Raw genomic sequence first — 16,587 nt, 5'->3', positions numbered from 1 at the left:
ATGGAGGCCTGTGTAAGGACACAGATGTGGCCATCAGGTTCCATTCCAGCCCCGTCTGGGCTGGGGCCTCAGGGCTGGACATTCCATTTATCACTCAGAGAGAGACCTTGTACATTTTTTTTTTGAGATATAATTTACATGCCATGAAATTCACTTCTGTAAATTGTACAGTTCAGCCTTTTAAAGTATATTAACAGAGTTATACTGTCTAATTCCAGAACATTTCAGAAAGAAGCACCATACTCATGAGCAGGTACCCCCACCCGCCCGGCCGGCTTCCTCTCCCCTGAGCCTGTGGTAACGACCAGTCTGCCAGTCTGTCTCTCTAGAACGCTTCCCTGCACATTTCACATCAATGGAATCATATACTATGTGGCCTTTGGTGTCTGGCTTTTATTTAGTGTTGTGTTTTGAGGCTCATTCGTGCTGTAGCGTAGACCAGAAGTGTATTTCCTTTGTACGGCCAAATACTACTCCATTGTTTGGGTATACCACATTTTGTCTATCCATTCACTAGTTGATGGACACATATACATTTTCTACGAATAATTTTCATGGCTTTTCCACTCAAAGGAAGACTTCTTTCTCGGGGTTAAGCCAGGCAGGGTGAAATGTGGACCTGAGCTTGGCGACTGTACTTCCAGCCAAACGCGGCTGCTTCCGTATGTTGCAGTCTGATGCTGGCGTGCTATGCGGGACACCTGGATGTGGTGAAGTGTCTCCGAAGACACGGTGCTTCCTGGGAGACGAGAGACCGAGGCGGCTGCACGGCTCTGCATTGGGCCGCAGATGGAGGCCACTGCAGCGTGATTGAGTGGATGATAAAGGATGGTTGTGAGGTACGGGGTCTGCCTTGTGAACTGCACACATGCTGTTAAGAACCTGAAATGCTGGGCCCCAGGGTCACGGAGCAGCAGGGCCTATTAGTTGAACTTAGAAATGCTGGAGAAAGTTCTCTGACTTCTCAGCAAGAACACTCCTGAAACCTTGGGAAAAAAGACCATCGTAGAATTCACATGATAGTGAGGCTTTGGATTGGCGCGGAGGAAAAAAGAGACAGTGTTGAATCCAGAGCCAGGCCTCATACTTTTCTGCTTCACCTACTTTGTTTATCCCCTTGCTCATTCATTCATTCATCTCTTCATTCCATCTCTCAGCAGTGCTTTTATTGAGCATCTACCACGTGCCAGATACTCATAGGTGCTGGGGACACAATAATGCCAGGAACTCTTACAGCTACAGTATTTCTTGTTGCTTCTAGAATTAGATTGTTTTTATTCTTGGTTTTCTTTAAAGATTGGTTATTACAAAAAATTTCCAAAGAGAGAACTGAGTATATCAAGAATAGAGCATTTCAGCTCTTAGTGTTTTTACCTGGAAGCAGGAGTGCTGGGTCTGCTTTTGGTTTCATGTTCTCAGTACGTCACATTTGATTTAGCAAATAAAAGTGGAGTCTGGACTTCTGAAGATGGGTAAACAGAGTTAGCTCGAGGATGGTAACGGCTGATAATTTTGAAAACTTTAGTTCAAGACTTCAAAGAAGTTAAATAAAAATTTCAAGGTGTGGAAATAAGCAACGAAGAGCAAAATGCTGTCCTAGTTATGATTGCCAGACGGGTACAGTACTGGGAAATTAAATTGGGGGCCTGCAAAACTCACAATGAGAAGAGTCCTGCATCCTGGAAGATGTTAGTAGATGTTAGTCTCTGAAGTGTGGTTAAGGAAAGCCAGGCTTAAGTTGCGGGACCTTACAGATTCAGGGGCCGCTTTTTGCAGGCTGAGAAAAGGGCCCCTGGAAGAAAAAAATCTCAGTCCTTAAGATAATTCCTTTTAATAACATTTCTTGTTTTCTTTGTCTGAGAAACATGCGCAAAGGGTCAGAAGGATTAGCCTGTGGGCTTCGGTGGCAAGGCGGGGCCACACCTGCCTTGTGGGGTAGGGACAGCCATGTTCCCTTGTTTGGTTTATGATGAACTCCGCTCGTGCTTTGGACCCAAATAAAAGTCTGTAGCTGAAAATGAAGGTTGGCTTTGCTGAAAGAAGGGCAGGTCTCTGCCATGAACATTTAAATATTGGATGTGGGAAGTGTAGGCTCTCTGGGCTTCAGATATGAACACACTTCTTTGGGGGTGAATTCCATCTTTTTCTGTAGCCCTGGGGCTACAGGAGTGTGTCCACTAAAGATTTCTGTGTGGCTGGCAGATGGTGGATAGATGATGTCATCATGAGCCCCCCATGACCTTGGCTTTGCAAGACCGTGGGACGGAGCTGGGAGCTAATGGGGCATGGCTGCCACCCTCTTCCCGAATGTAATAATTCATCCTGAGGGGGACTAACTTGCATGAGGAACCATTTCTGCATTCAGCGAGCCAGCCATGTGACCCCAGGAAAGGCACTGAGTACTCGGTGACTTGGTTTAATCATTTGGAAACTCGGGATAAAAATACCTACCCTTGTTTCACCCTCAGGACTAAAGAAGGTCTGTGTGAATGTGCCTTGAAAACTGTATAAAGCACCATGTAATACGAGGTGATCATTTTGTTATTATTGAAATATATTGAAGCTTGCTGCCTAAAGATTATTTGTGATTTGCCTGATGAAGACCCTGGAGACGTTGCATTGGATAATCTCATCCATGCAAACAACCTGCAATGTCCCAAGGACCTACTGGCAGTTCCTTGTTCCATTCTGATGTTTTACTAAAGCTGCGGACATCACTGAGTAACTCTGTGGCAGAGTTAGGTGTGGGTGTGTGTGTTCAGTGCCACCCTTCATGGATGGAGGAGACCTTCCTTGGAACCTGAGGAGGCAGTGTTTACATTTTCTTATCCTCAAACATGTCTTTTAAAGCACTGCACTGAGAGAGCTCAATGCACAGCGGACATGGCCCTCTCATGACGAGGCTGACGACATTTTGGAGAAGGCATTAGGTTAGCGACCCTTTCCGGCTGGAATTCGTGGACTAGCTCTGGTTGCTTTGTATTTACCTGTAGGTCTCCTGCTTAAAGTTAGTACTATTGGTAAGTAGAAGGGTGCGTGTATGTGGTACTTGTCTTGGTCCAGAAAGGATTTAAAGCTACTTGAACATCAAATAGCTTTCAATATTTGAAAGTCAGTTAAGTAAACTCTATTTGGAAAACAGGTGAGGAAAGGTAGGCAGGAGAGAACACGGTCGGGACTTCATGTGGAGCCAGGCGTAAGGTGGTTGTTGAATTCATTTTTCTATCCCAGCTTTTTCCCATTTGGCCAAAATGTAGATGACGAGCCAGGGTCACTTTGATAAACGTGAACTCAATTAGCACAGTCCAGGCAACCCTTCCCCAAGTCTAGAAAGACTGAGATCTACACAAGGGGAATTTGGGCAAGGAACTCTCCCTTTGTGTCCGATGAGCGTTCTTTAAGGAAGAGAGACGGGACTCAGAGCCGCTCTCCCTGTGGCCTCGCAGGTAGACGTGGTGGACGCTGGCTCGGGCTGGACCCCACTCATGAGAGTCTGCGCGGTCTCAGGGAACCGGAGTGTGGCCTGTCTGCTCATTGAAGCTGGAGCCGATGTGAACGCAAAAGACAAAGATGGGAAGACGCCTCTGATGGTAGGCCTTTCTCCAGAAAGCAGCTGAGTTTCCTGTGAGGCAGGAAGGTCAGAGCTGCTTCTATGACGAGGCAACGCTTGTGAGTTCAGTGGTGTATGAGCACTGGGTTTGGCTGGGTATGGAGTCCCCGCCGGCCTGTTCACAAAGGCATGCCAGTGTCACTGTCATGTGTTTGTCATCTGTTTTCTACACCCATTTCTTTAAGAATGACCCACCCCAGTCCCCGAGGCCGTCGGAGGATCCACAGGGATCTCCTACAAAGATGGTGCTGCTCTCTGCACTGGGCTGGCCCAGCATGTCTCCGTGTGGGGAAGGGCAGGTTCCGTTCCTGTTCTCCTTGCTGTTGTCCTCGCTGTAGACTGAGAGTTTAGGGGTGCTGCTGGTGGGTTTCCTGGGCCTGTCTGCCCCGGGCACAGCCTGGCTGCAGCCTCGGTGGGGAGGGAGAAGGCCACTCACACCCCACTCGTGTTTGTTTCTCAGGTGGCAGTGCTAAATAATCATGAAGAGTTAGTCCACTTACTTCTCGACAAAGGGGCAGATGCAAGTGTGAAAAACGAGGTAAATCACTCAATCGCTTTCTCTACAGTTTTTCCTGGAAGGAGAATAAAGAACATACATATAATACAATTTTTGTTTTTCTCTCTCAGTTCGGCAAAGGCATCCTCGAAATGGCCAGAGTTTTTGACAGACAGGTTGGGATATTCTTTCTGCCTTTCCGGGCTCATTTTGTAGTACATTAAACAAAACGAAACGAAACCAAACCCACCCAACTCTTGGATTGCATTCACCTGTTTTTGTTTATCTAGAACGTACTCTCCTTATTAGAAGAAAGGCAACAAAAGCAGGTGCCTAAGAAGTCGTCGGTCCCTTCTGCCCGCTGACCGGGTACTGCTTCTCTCCGAAAGGCGAGTGACACAAAACAAAACGTGACTGTTGAACTAGAGAGATGAAATACTGCATCGTTGAGGGCTATACATTTGATTATTTATTTAGTTGAAGACTCACAGTGACTTTTGTAACATACAACTGTTCCCACATTGAAATACAACTTTTCACCTAAGCATGTGAGGCTGTGGTGTCATCACTGGGCGTCTGCAGAATGGGGATGTTTTCTTGCACTTGGGCCTTTTGGAGTTAGACATGAAACAAAATATTTATGTACTGGAGCTGCACAAACATACACGGGTCTCCCACTTCCCGCTCCTGCCCCCCAAGCTGTCCTCCAGCTACTCCAGGACCTTGTGGAAATTCTTTCCCTCATGTGTTTTCAATTACGGCCTCCCCCTCCCGACTTCAGGCTGCCAGGCGGTGTTGTCAGGCTGGTGTTTCCCCCTGGAGTGACACTCCTCCCGAAAGCCCAGGAGGCCATGTGCAAAGTTTTCTCCTCAGCTGCTGGCCTCACATCAAAGCGCAACATACATATTTCAAGACTCCGATGCTGCTCTGTTAGAGGTGTCTGGCGGGGGTCAGTCTTTCTCGAGCAGACCTGTCTGAGAATGTGTTTCCATCTACTTCGGTCCTGACAATGAAAGGCCCAGCCTGCTGGCATGTTGACAGCTTTGCCAGCACATAGTATATTAAATTTAGCCTTCCGAGCAGAAAGGGTTTTGATGCTGATCACGGCAGTTCAGAGACAAGTAGGAATTAACCGCAGTGAGGTCTGCCGGTTGGGAGCTTAGACACAAACGTGGGGGAACTTGAACTCGGCAGGCACACTTAAAAGTCAGCAGTGTGAGCAAGCGGACCACATGCATTTAGCGTCTCCAGAGACAAGCTGGTTAACGGGGCCTCGTGAGCAGACCAGCTACAGCCGTCTGCACAGGAGTCCAATTTTTCTCTGGTAAGGAAATACCAATTAAAAGGTAATGAAGTCACCAAAGCTTGGAGGGAAGGACAGAGAAAAAGCACACGGTTTTACTGGTGTTGGCAATTCTCACCTTCATTCTATACGCTTTGTAGAATATCCACCTTAGGAACTGAATTTGTGGGTCACATATCGTTTTCTCCTGAGTTATTCCATTAGTGTTTTACCTTTTGTACAAACGCATATGCCTTCAAATTTGCTAGATTACGTTTTTAAAGCTCTCTCTAAAAACCAGAGCATATCACCACTTTCCAAGGCCCTTTCCCACCGTGGTCAGTGTTGACATTCACCTTAGTTTCATTTCTCAGTCTGTTGTAGATCTTATGCGCGAGCCCCCTCTGTGGGAAGAGGGTACACGCTTTCTCACCAACAGAAGCTCGGCAGCATCGTCTCCTCCCCCTGCAGCCGTGGGCCAGATAGCAGGGCTGACCGGCCAGTGAAATGAGAGTGGAAATGGCTCCTGCCCCTCTGAGCAGAAGTTTTAAGAATTCTGTGTGTCTCCGCCCTCTGTCACAAGACCAGCTGATGGCCGTTCCATCAGCCTGGGGCCCTTGGAGAAGAGCCAAAACTCACCCAAACAGACATCACCTCTGAGCAAAAAATAATCCTTTCGTGCTGTAAGTCACTGAAATTTAAGAGCGGTTTGTTCTTGCAACATAACTTAGCCAAAAACGGCAACTTACAAGATCCTGTCCTATATTTGTAAAGCTGATTTTCCACAAATGACACGAGCATTTCTCACATCTTATGGTTTCCAGTCTTATTTTATTCAGATTTTTAAGAACTCAGGAATGGGTATTGCGTTTTATCAAATGTCTTTTTAGCATCACTGGTGACCATAATATGGCGTATGGTACTCATCCTACAATCTACCAATTTGGTGACTTGGAGTATTAGATTTTACAGCATTGAGCCATCCTTATTCTCCTGAGATAATCTCATTGGGTTACAGTGGACTGCGGCATTCTATGTGATCACCTGCTATGTGTATTTGCTTTTTATCTTTTTTCCTTAATGAGATTAGATGATGGTTTATCTTGTGTTTTAAGTTTCCCAGAGAAGCCACCCATGCTTTTGTTAGTCTTACTTTTTCCGTTAATTTATACTTTTTTTCCTACAAATTCATTCCTTCTGTTTTCTCCCAGGTTTATTTTTTTTGTTCCTTTTTGTAACTTTTTATGTCAGCTGTTAAATTCATTTTTATCTTTTTTGCTTAATATGTTAATTTAGGGCTATGAGTTTTCCCCTCAGCACTGCGTTAGCTGTATTCCCATAAGAAGTGTCCTAAACTTTCCCGATGAGAAGATTGAACTGGGGGCACTTTTAAATATGAATCTCTAGGCCCCATCCCAGGCCCTCTGAACTGAAATCTCCAGGTAAAGGACAGAAAAATGGATTTTTACAAGCATCCTAGGTGAGTTCTTAAAATTCAAGGAGTGTGAGAAGCACAGCTGTAGAGTGTGCTATTTCACATAGTTTCACTATTTGCTACATAATCTGTAATTCATCTTTGACTCAAGAAACTTTACATTTCTAGGGCAGAGAATTTTTGTTCTACTTTTACTGCATTATAATCTTGAGAATTTGTAGCATTTGGAATTTGAGTTTATTTTGTGGCTTAATATACAAAATTTTATATACATATATATTAAAATATAAATATATATAATAAATATAAATATAAATAAATATATTTGGTACCCTCAGAGGGTGCCAAAACATTATATACAGTGGGTGCCAAAAAAATTTACACACATTTTAAGAGAGGAAAAAACTGTATTAAAATTGTAATACCCAATATATCCGATAACAAAAGATGAACACAAGTCACGTTTGACTTCCACAATTACAAGAGGTGCTCAAAGTGCTTACCATCACACAATTTTAATACAGTTCTTTCTTAAAATGTGTATACATTTTTTTGATACCCTCTCTATAATTTTTTTCCTAGAGGCTCTTTGAAAGAAGGTAATTTTGTAGGTTTGAAGTATTCTATTTGATATATATCAATTTGATCTGCATTATTAACTGTGTTTGAGGTTTTCTATAGACTTACATTTTGCCTACTTACTTTGTCATGGCTGGAGGGTGGTAAGAATATAAAGACCTCATTATCAGTTAGTGTGTCTATTTTTCTTTGTATTTGCTTCATGAAGTTGAATGCTATTTTTTTAAAGATTTGTAGATATATTTCTATTACACTTAGATATTCATTCTGGTTAAGTCTTGTGTGAATGTTTCTACCCTTGCTTGCTTGCTTTTTGAATTTATCTCTTCGGGAAATAAGGTGAGTTTTTAAAAAAATTATTCTGATAGTTTATGAATTCACATTGTTCAAAAAAAAGTATCAGGTTCCCCCCTCTCCCCTGCCCCGAGTGTGTGAAAATGTATCTTATTCCCTCTGTCCTATCATCTGACCGGTTCATGTCGATGCATCCCATGACCCCAGCTCATCATCCTTCTTTGTGTCTTAGGTACGGTTCCAAAATTCCCTTATGCATCTAAAAATGAATGAGAACACAGATGCATTTTTCTACATCAGGGTTCCCCCTCCCCGTTCTTGTAACATTCTCAGTAATGAATGAGACACATCTTTCTATTTACCTGTATATCATTTATTGGATATAATATTCTTAACAATGACTTTTCTCCGGACATAGCAGGTTGTGTTACCTGGAGAACCCCCAATATGAGAAATGTGTACAAAAGCAATGGACTGTAATATAAAAAGGTATGTGAACAGAATTAGCAAACCAAAGCATTATAAATGGATGAAGCACTACAAAATTAATGTACTGGTTTAGTCGCTATACGTTTGCACTGTGGTGAGTGGCCTACAGCCAAGTGTTACAGAGTTATATTTCTACACACATTCCAACAATGGACCTTCCCTCCAGCCTCCCCGTTTGACCTGCTAGAAGGTATAAGAGAACATTAGCGCTGCCATGGCTTGTCCTGCCCATGACGCTTCGAGGATTTGTCTGTCTTCCTAATCTGATGTATTTTTCCAATCACTCTCCTCCTTAAGTACCTGCGTATAGGCCATGAACACAGGCGTCATTCCACTTCTTTGTAAAACTAAACATGATCACATGATATTTGTTCTTTTGTCTGGATATAGAATGTGCTCAATTGAGGACTGAGAGATTTTTGTTTTATGGAAGGAGACTCACAGGGAGGATATAGGACACGTTGTTTTGAAGATGATGTGGAAAATCAGGGTGGTTAGAGAGCGATCAACCTGGAAGAGTGGAATCACACTGGGAATTCCTTTAATTGTGTTAAGTCTTCTAGCTCTCACTAGCCATTTTTGAACATAATAACAATTTTACATGCAGTGTTCCTTCTAGCTTTTCTCACAGGAAATAGGCTCTGAATGGGCTGGGCTGTAAGCTGCTATTGCTGTCCCCAAAGTAGAGGGGGCCTTCTTTATGAAAGGCAGGAAACAGCTCCTTCAGATGTAGGTGATTGGCTGCTGGGAGCATCCTCACTGCACAGACGTGGCCCTCCGCCTGCGGCTCGCGAGTCTGTCTTAGCGTGTTACTTACATCACCATCAGAGTTTTCACAGAGGTTTAAAAGAAATAGATGTCAGTGGGAACTACAGAGTGAGGCAGGAGAATTTTGTGGTCATAGATAAACTGATTTTCTATGGCCAGCTCCCCCTTGCAATTAGAATAAGACTTTCGGCGCAAGGCCACTGTGGGGGTGATGTGTCTGTGGGAGGGGCTCTGCTGGATTCGAGGCTGGTGGGGTAGCTCCATGCTGCCACCCTGGGGAAGGCTGGGCTTTGGGTGGCCAAGTGGTGACTTGGGGGGCAGCCACATGTTTTAGCAGTCACCACTTTGGCTGACGCGAAGGAGCTACGAGCACAGAGATTTGTCAGAGACTGGAAAGGCATTAGCACAGGGTCTGACTTGGGAAAGGGACTTGTGTCCAGGTGATTGGGAGAGGCAGAGATGGATTAGCCTTGGCTCCGTGTGTCCACATGGGGTTACGGGCCTGCTCGTGAGTCCTGGGGAGTGACTGGTAGCCTAGGGCTAGCCTGTGGTGGGGAGGACAAAAGACGGTATCTGCAATGTCCCCCACTAGCCACCCATAGCATGTAAAAGCCACAGACTGAGAGACAGACCTGGGAAACTTCTGGTGAGGGTTGCTGTAATGTTTATGTGGGTCACCTGTGTTTGGCTGGGGTCGTTTTTGACAGCAGTGAGGAAGGACCTCCCAACCAAATCTGCCCTGGGCTTCCTGCTCCCAGAACACCCAGAGGAGTCCTTCATAGCAAAAGTCTTAAATGAAATAAGCCTCATGAGGAAAGACCGCAAAGGGGTGAGGCTGCACAAGAAAGATCCAGCTGCCCAGGCATCACGCCCGTTCAGTTGTCAGGTCTCATTGGCTCAGAGTGCTCAGTAAACATCAGTTGAGAGATGGCACAGATGCTAGGGCTTTCTGTCTGGCCCAGCAGCAGGCTCTCTCTAGCACCGTGGGAGATCACAGGCTCCTAAGAACAGTCTGACACCGGTCAGAGTTTTAGCTGTTTTTCTTCTCAGGGATACATTGATGTACTGTATTGATTTGCCAGAGAACAATGGCCTCTGGTTTCAGCCTGAGAATTTCTCATAAAGTTAAGAAGGCATAAAAATGTCCCCTCTGAGACTAGTCAGGAGTATTTATTCTCATGTAGTTTAATTTGTTGCTTTTGTGGTTTCTGTGATGTCATCCCACATGTGTAAGCTGGAAAAATTCCCACGGGGAAGTGTAACCTCTGTGTGCATATTTTGACAATGGAAAATGTTATGCATTGTTTCTCTTGGTTGCTACACATCTGATTCCATGTGTCAGGAAAACAAACTGTTACAAAAGAAATTTCAGGAGATAAAGTTTTAAATCGAATGCCTGGAAGATTAGCCGTATACTTCCTAATAAAGTGGGGTCATATACCCTACAACCATAATACGATGAAGAAGAGTGACAACCTTCAGCACCTACTGTCTGTCTAGGCACATTGAGTTCCTCAGCGATGGCCTTGGAAACGCAAATCAACTCTATTATTCACACCTATAAAATTTTAAGCCATATTACAAATAGGCTGCCATTGACATCTCAGTATTGATTTTTGTTTCCATCATCTATGAGGATATAAAAAGAGGGAGACGTAACTCCTCCCCCAAAAACCTGGCTATTGGTTCCTTTCCTAAATTATATGAAAATGGAAGTTATTGCTAAATGTTTCATTGGATAAAAGCTGCATACCGGAAGTAGTATTCCTTTGATATGATCTGTCTATTGTAAGGGGACATTATGTTTAAATATGTTCTTATCCAGAAATAAATTGCATGGCTCTATAAAAACAATTAGTACTGCAGAGATAAGAATGTACAAGTATCATCAGCTGCAGCCGTTAAGTGGCCACTGATGACCTGGTGTAAGATCACAGCGTTAACCTCCTTTAATATCAAACGATTCCTGCTTCTCTGAAATAGAAGCACAGGAATTATAGCTAAGGACAGACAAGAAAAAAAATAAGAAGAGTCAGTTCACATCCTCTTCCTCGCAAAAGGAGGAGGGGCTAAAATGCCAGATGTAAGGAGTTGACATCTGTAAGGACAATACCCACACAATGCACCATAAAAAGTCTGTAAACTTCAATAGTATGTGTTTTGGCCTTAATACAATTACCACATGTAATAGCAATCACAGTCATTCTGTATGTGCTCATCAGCAGTAACATTTCTAACATGACTTTACATTTTTAAGAAATTAATAATTGTATAATAAACAGATACATGCTACAAGAGTTGGAATGTATTAGAGCTGGATTCCCTTTCGTGTGTGTTTGTGACGGGGACTTATTGAGTGTATCCATGATCATGAATAACTATGTTGCCTAGATACGCTGGGGAATATGGGGAGAGTTAAGATGCAGTCTTGTTTTCTGGAAGGCAAACCAAGGTTCTTGGTACGTTTTTGTCTTTCTACTTCAAGGCATAGAAAAACCATTGAAATTGACCCCAGATGACATCTTTATCATAAAACAGAGTGAATTCTGGAACTGTTGTCACATGCCTTCTAACGTAAACACTAGTCACATGTAACCCCACTAGAAAGACAGAGGCATAATAGCATTTTCCCTTGTCTGAGTATTTTATAGTTTTCACGCAATTAGATGCAGGCGTCTTCAAGCTCTCCTTGTGAAAATGGCTCCCCCTGTCAGACATCTGAAGAGTAAAAGTTGGAAGGGGACGCTGCTCCAGACTGCATTTCGTAAATATTTAAGACTGGGAAACTGATTTCCTTATCACACTCTGTGATGCTCAACAGGTAGGTCACAAGTGTTTGACAGATTCCGACTTTATGCTAAAAACATCTTTTAAACATTCCTACAGCCAACTGGGGAAAATAGGATACCCCCAAAAGAACTTCCTAGTAACCGATGGCCCTTTGTCCAATATACACCAACAAGGAGAGCTGACATAGCCAATACCAGCGAACATAGCATCCATTTGGTTGTAATTTTTACAAGCGTAGGGATCCTGCCTAATTTTGAATAAGTTGAACCTTGCTGTAAAGGGAGCTTTTTATGTACAGAGTTGGTTCACTAGATTTGGTTACCGGTTCACATCTGAAAATAGTTATAGTCCCACAGAAAGCCTCATCTATCTGTCTGAACACAGAATCATTGTGTTACAGTGGAGAAGACAACGTGGTAATTTGCTAAGCTCCAAACAGGATGGGGAGACGGAGGCTTGCAGTGCCTGGGCAGTAGCTTCTTATAGAAACACCACCTTTTCCAATATAAGTCAGGTGCTGATGCCAGCACTCTGTAAAGGGCAGCCAGGAAAAGACGTTTTTGGGGTTTCTATACAGCAAGCTTTTTTGGTCGCTCTCCAAATATGCTCATGGCCGGTGAGCTCAAGGTCAAGTTTTTGTCTGGCTTTGTGTTGCAGTCTCTATCCTGGTGTAGCCACACCTTAAAATTCCTCTCTGAGACCCAGGTTCTCTCCAAAGCTTCCCCGCCAGAAGCCTTGTCCTTACTCGCTATCCTGGAGCTTCAAGGCATAGCTCTGGTGGACCAGCCTGTCAGCTGTGAAAGGGCCCAAGGGCTCCCTGAAAGCCAAGCACAGCCTGGACCTGATGCCCCCGGCCTGAGATGAGGGCTTCCAGGAAACCAATCAAGGTTCTACCTGGGGTCTCTTGAGCTGTGTCTGGTACCATAACCACAGCCTTGGGTAGTGGGGAATTGCTCTCCCATAAAGCCTCTATCTAAAAGTAAACATCCTGTCCAGAATCCCAGAAAGCACGATATTTCAAGTTCACTAAACTATGAAAAGCACAAGAAGCCTTCCTTCCATGGAAAACTCAGTGATGGTAAAAAAAAAAACCCAGCCTACTACAGCGCACTGCACTGTAACAAGCATTCTGCATAAATTAATAATTTACAAGTACCTGAGCAAGTATACAGAGCACCATAGCAGAGCACAGCACCGACGGCAGTAGCTCGAAGTTCTTAAAATAATGGTGTTTTAAACATTAAAAAAAAAATTCTAAAAGTTGGGACAAAAAAAAATAACTCCAATTGGAGTTGAAAGATAGTGCAAACTTCTGTCTTCACTGTTGAAAAAGTGTCGGCTTGCTTCTTCTCACTTGGTGTAGGCAGTGTGGGCGGGTCTGGGCACTTGGTGTGGACGTTTAGGAGCCGGTCTGCATCGAGAGAGGACAGAACAAAATCATGGTCCAAGGACTTGAAAGTGGTCCCTGCAGATACGGATGTCTGGGCGTGGATGTCTCCTGCACTGTGATACATTTCTGGGATGAGATCCTACCCCTTCTTCCGTGGCCGGGAGGCCGCTCTGGGTGTCACCAGGGCTTGCAGACCTCGAGGGCCCAGGACGTCCTGTGGATGGTGACATCTGACTGCGAGAGGAGCCCTTTCCAAAGCCATACGTCCCACCCACAGGGGGACTCTAGCAAGCACCACCCACTAGTAATGTGACGGGAGCCCCATGGGTAATTTAACATGTTCTAGCAGCCACGGGAAAAGAGTGGGAAAGAAATAGATGAAACAAATTTCAGTAATACATTTCGCTTCACCAATAAATACATCCAGAGTAGCGGTATTTCAACATAAAACGTGATTAACAGATGACATTTTTGGGGTACTAGGTCTTCAAAATCCAGGGTATGTTTGCACTGCCAGCTTGTGTCATTTTTTACTAGCCACAGGGTGTCTGCGGCTGCTGTATTAGATGGTGCAGTTCCGGGGAGCAGAGGCAGGCATGTGGGAACCCCCAAAGGGAACGTGCACAGAATTCCCCTCCTCCTGGGACAAGAGCAAACCCACTTGCACTGGTGTTAGCAGCTACTGCTTGAGGGCCTTCCCCTCGTCATGTCCAGGTAAAGTAGTGCTTGTTCTTTGGAACAAGAAAAGCAGCTTTAAGATCAGCATACAAACCACAACGAAATAATTCAGATGCTCTGAGATTTTTCCGTCTTTCTGCAGTTGGGAATTAGACCACTGTCCTGACCCCTTGACCAGCTTTATCTCTGAGATTTATTAGGCCGCTATCTCTTTCGCAGGCCAAGCATTTTTCCCCAAAGCTGTAATGAAATCACTGATGTGCGCCTTCCCCCTACAGAGATACTGAATTATTGAACCCGGGGCCTGGCCAACATGCTACCTTTTGCTCTTTTCAGCTCGCACAGCAAGCTTCCTGCCAAGGGGGCACGCGTGACAGAAGAGTGCCTTGGCTGAGCAGTTAACCCATCTGTGCGCTGGTAAATGTTTAACTACCAAGGGGGAGGCAGGAGGGCCTCATTGGTAGCGTTTGCCTATTTCCACAGGTTAAATATTCAGGCTACCAACGTGACACGACTGAATGTGGGAGAGATGGGCCGTAGCTACTGTTTTGGAGTATTTCCACCACACTGATGGAGTAACTGACGCAGGTCACCCCAAAGGCATAGGTAATAGTAAAACGTAGTTAAAAAAAAAAAAAAAAAAAAAGGAAGGGAGGCCTTTTGAGCTTTTATCACATTTGTTTCAAAATACAATTTATATCATTGTAAGTATATAATTAAAAATTTTAAGAGTGGCTAGGTTTAACACCTGGTTTGCAAAATTCCTGGAAATTTAATAGCCCTTGAAGACCAGTGTGGGCTGGCTCCAGCACACCATTGGGCTGTGTAAGTTAGGATTCAGGACTAGCCGCCCTCATGCTCTGTGGGACAGTGTAAAGTGACCACAGCTGCAGAAAGGTCTCAGGGTGAGTCTTTTGTTAGTTGTCCCGAGACGCTGCCACTTATGCCACGTCTCCTACCAGCTTTGTTAACGTGGCCCCTTCGAGTCCCCTTGCTTCATCTATGATCTGCCAACTCCTCCTCACTTTTCAGGACCTCAGGGATTGGGCAGAGTCTCTCGGGAACCGAGGTTTTCTTTGGACGTAAGTGTCTAGCCACCATAATCCCGCACCACTTGGGAGTTTTCTTTTTTGTCTCTTGGGGGATGTGGCCCGGCCTCTCTCAATAGTCTCAGCTTTCTGGAGTACACTACCTAGTTCTCATGGGTCCCACTTTGATCTCTTAGGCACACCGGGGCCATTGCTAAGGCCTCCATCGTGACACCCATGATTACAAGCTTACAACTGCCTCCTGGATATTTTTATAGCTGCCCGTGCATCTGTTTATATTGTTCCCATGAGTGGGGAACACAGGAAACCTAGACTGTGACCCGCCCGCTGTCCTGCCGTCGTCTGAAAAGCATTGATGCAGCTGCCCTACAGTTTGGGGGACAGAGAGACAAGTGTGTCTGCATCACACCAACCTGATGGGCGCCAGGCAGAGCCCAGACTCCCGTGGTCCCAGGGTCCTGGCTGAGGCATTGGCGGGCCGGGTCGTCTTGCTCAAAGGATCCGCAGGCAGAGGCTTCTGAGGAGGGTTCGGCTTACGAGTTCCCTGCAGGAAAGCACAAGATAACGCATGGTCACCCATCTCTGTGAACTGGGACAAGACACTGACCGCAGGAGCCATCAGAATGCCCTGAAATTGGGGCATGGAGGGTGGTAACTTGCTGTGCAGTGCAGTGAACTTTCTGAATCCCTGCACCATACCCAGGGGAGGTGGTGGCAGAGCTGGCCTTTGGGTGTCTTCTTGCCCAAATCTCCGCCAATATTTCAAAGACTCCTCTATGGGATAATATAGGTACAGACACTGAGCTGTCATGCTGTGCACTGGCCCTGGGAGCAGAGGCAGGCGATGCTCGTGTTTCCAGGCCAGTGCTACCCAGGGGGTATAAACGTTCCCGTGTCTGTTGGCTTCTTTTCAACTGGTAAAGCCCTAAAATGAAAAGCTGGTGAAAATCTTCTTCAGCATCACATTCATGTCTTCAGATTTTCTAGGATCCTGTAACAGAACTCATTCAACTGTGGGTGCATTGGCTAACAAGGCTGGTCACCATCCGTCAGTGGAGGGGCCGTGGGCCAAATGTCGGCCCGGATTGCACAACGAAAGGCACTAACGTACTTCTACCAAAATAGTCTCTAATATTAATAATTAGTTCAAAGAATCACATTCTCACCTGGAAAATTAGGCCCAGAAGGAAAACCCAGGACACAGTGGCTTGAGGGACAGGTACAGGCTCTAAGGAAGCTAAGGGGAAGGTATGACATTGACCAGAGACCAGCTAGGGAGTCAGCAATAGAAGAGCATAAAGGGTAAAGCTTGAACTTGGCAGTTATATGTTACTTTGAGTTTTACCCGAAGACCAATGCTTTGGGACTTGTGCAACCCCTGTGAACCTTAACTTCTCCCTCTGTAAAATGGGAGAAAATAAGGCCTATCTCGGAGCACTCATGTAGACTAAATCAGCTAATGCACAGGAAGGTCCCAGGACACAAATAACGATTACTAATAACATCAGCATTCCCTCATGCCACAAGTTTTAAAATGCTTCAATATGAGAAAAACAATAGAAACAGTGTAACAGTAAAACCACATATCACTTGTTTTCAGGGGACCCCTTCCCTGGCTACCTGTGGGAGGGGTTTCATTGGGGCAGGGCTGGGAAGTCAGTCAGTGTTGACAGTGCTCTGTCTGGGGCCCAGGATGAATATGGGTGCTCTGGTCCTCAGAGCCTAGA

The 16,587-nt window shown here is 45.0% G+C and overlaps 2 protein-coding genes across 2 annotated transcripts in view; one reads left to right on the top strand and one right to left on the bottom strand.

Annotated features, from left to right (window-relative positions):
• FANK1 (fibronectin type III and ankyrin repeat domains 1) overlaps positions 1-7,951 on the top strand; it is a 78,819-nt gene extending 70,868 nt beyond the window's left edge. Inside the window, exons 7-11 of the mRNA XM_074338662.2 lie at positions 674-839; positions 3,447-3,590; positions 4,071-4,148; positions 4,238-4,282; positions 4,397-7,951. Coding sequence (XP_074194763.2) covers positions 674-839; positions 3,447-3,590; positions 4,071-4,148; positions 4,238-4,282; positions 4,397-4,471 — 508 coding nt within the window. The 3' untranslated portion in view covers positions 4,472-7,951. The remainder of the gene's footprint in view (positions 1-673; positions 840-3,446; positions 3,591-4,070; positions 4,149-4,237; positions 4,283-4,396) is intronic.
• A 96-nt stretch (positions 7,952-8,047) lies between these two features.
• The window catches only part of ADAM12 (ADAM metallopeptidase domain 12), a 317,444-nt gene continuing 308,904 nt past the window's right edge, over positions 8,048-16,587 (bottom strand). The window contains exons 22-23 of the mRNA XM_074338816.2: positions 15,274-15,404; positions 8,048-13,154 (exon numbers count right to left, since the gene is read on the bottom strand). Coding sequence (XP_074194917.2) covers positions 13,094-13,154; positions 15,274-15,404 — 192 coding nt within the window. The 3' untranslated portion in view covers positions 8,048-13,093. The remainder of the gene's footprint in view (positions 13,155-15,273; positions 15,405-16,587) is intronic.

The sequence above is a fragment of the Rhinolophus sinicus genome, chromosome 15, assembly GCF_057876585.1.
Source record: "Rhinolophus sinicus isolate RSI-liver-muscle chromosome 15, RSI-T2T, whole genome shotgun sequence".
In the NCBI taxonomy this organism is placed as follows: Eukaryota; Metazoa; Chordata; class Mammalia; order Chiroptera; family Rhinolophidae; genus Rhinolophus; species Rhinolophus sinicus.
This window is presented reverse-complemented; position numbering and strand designations above follow the sequence as displayed.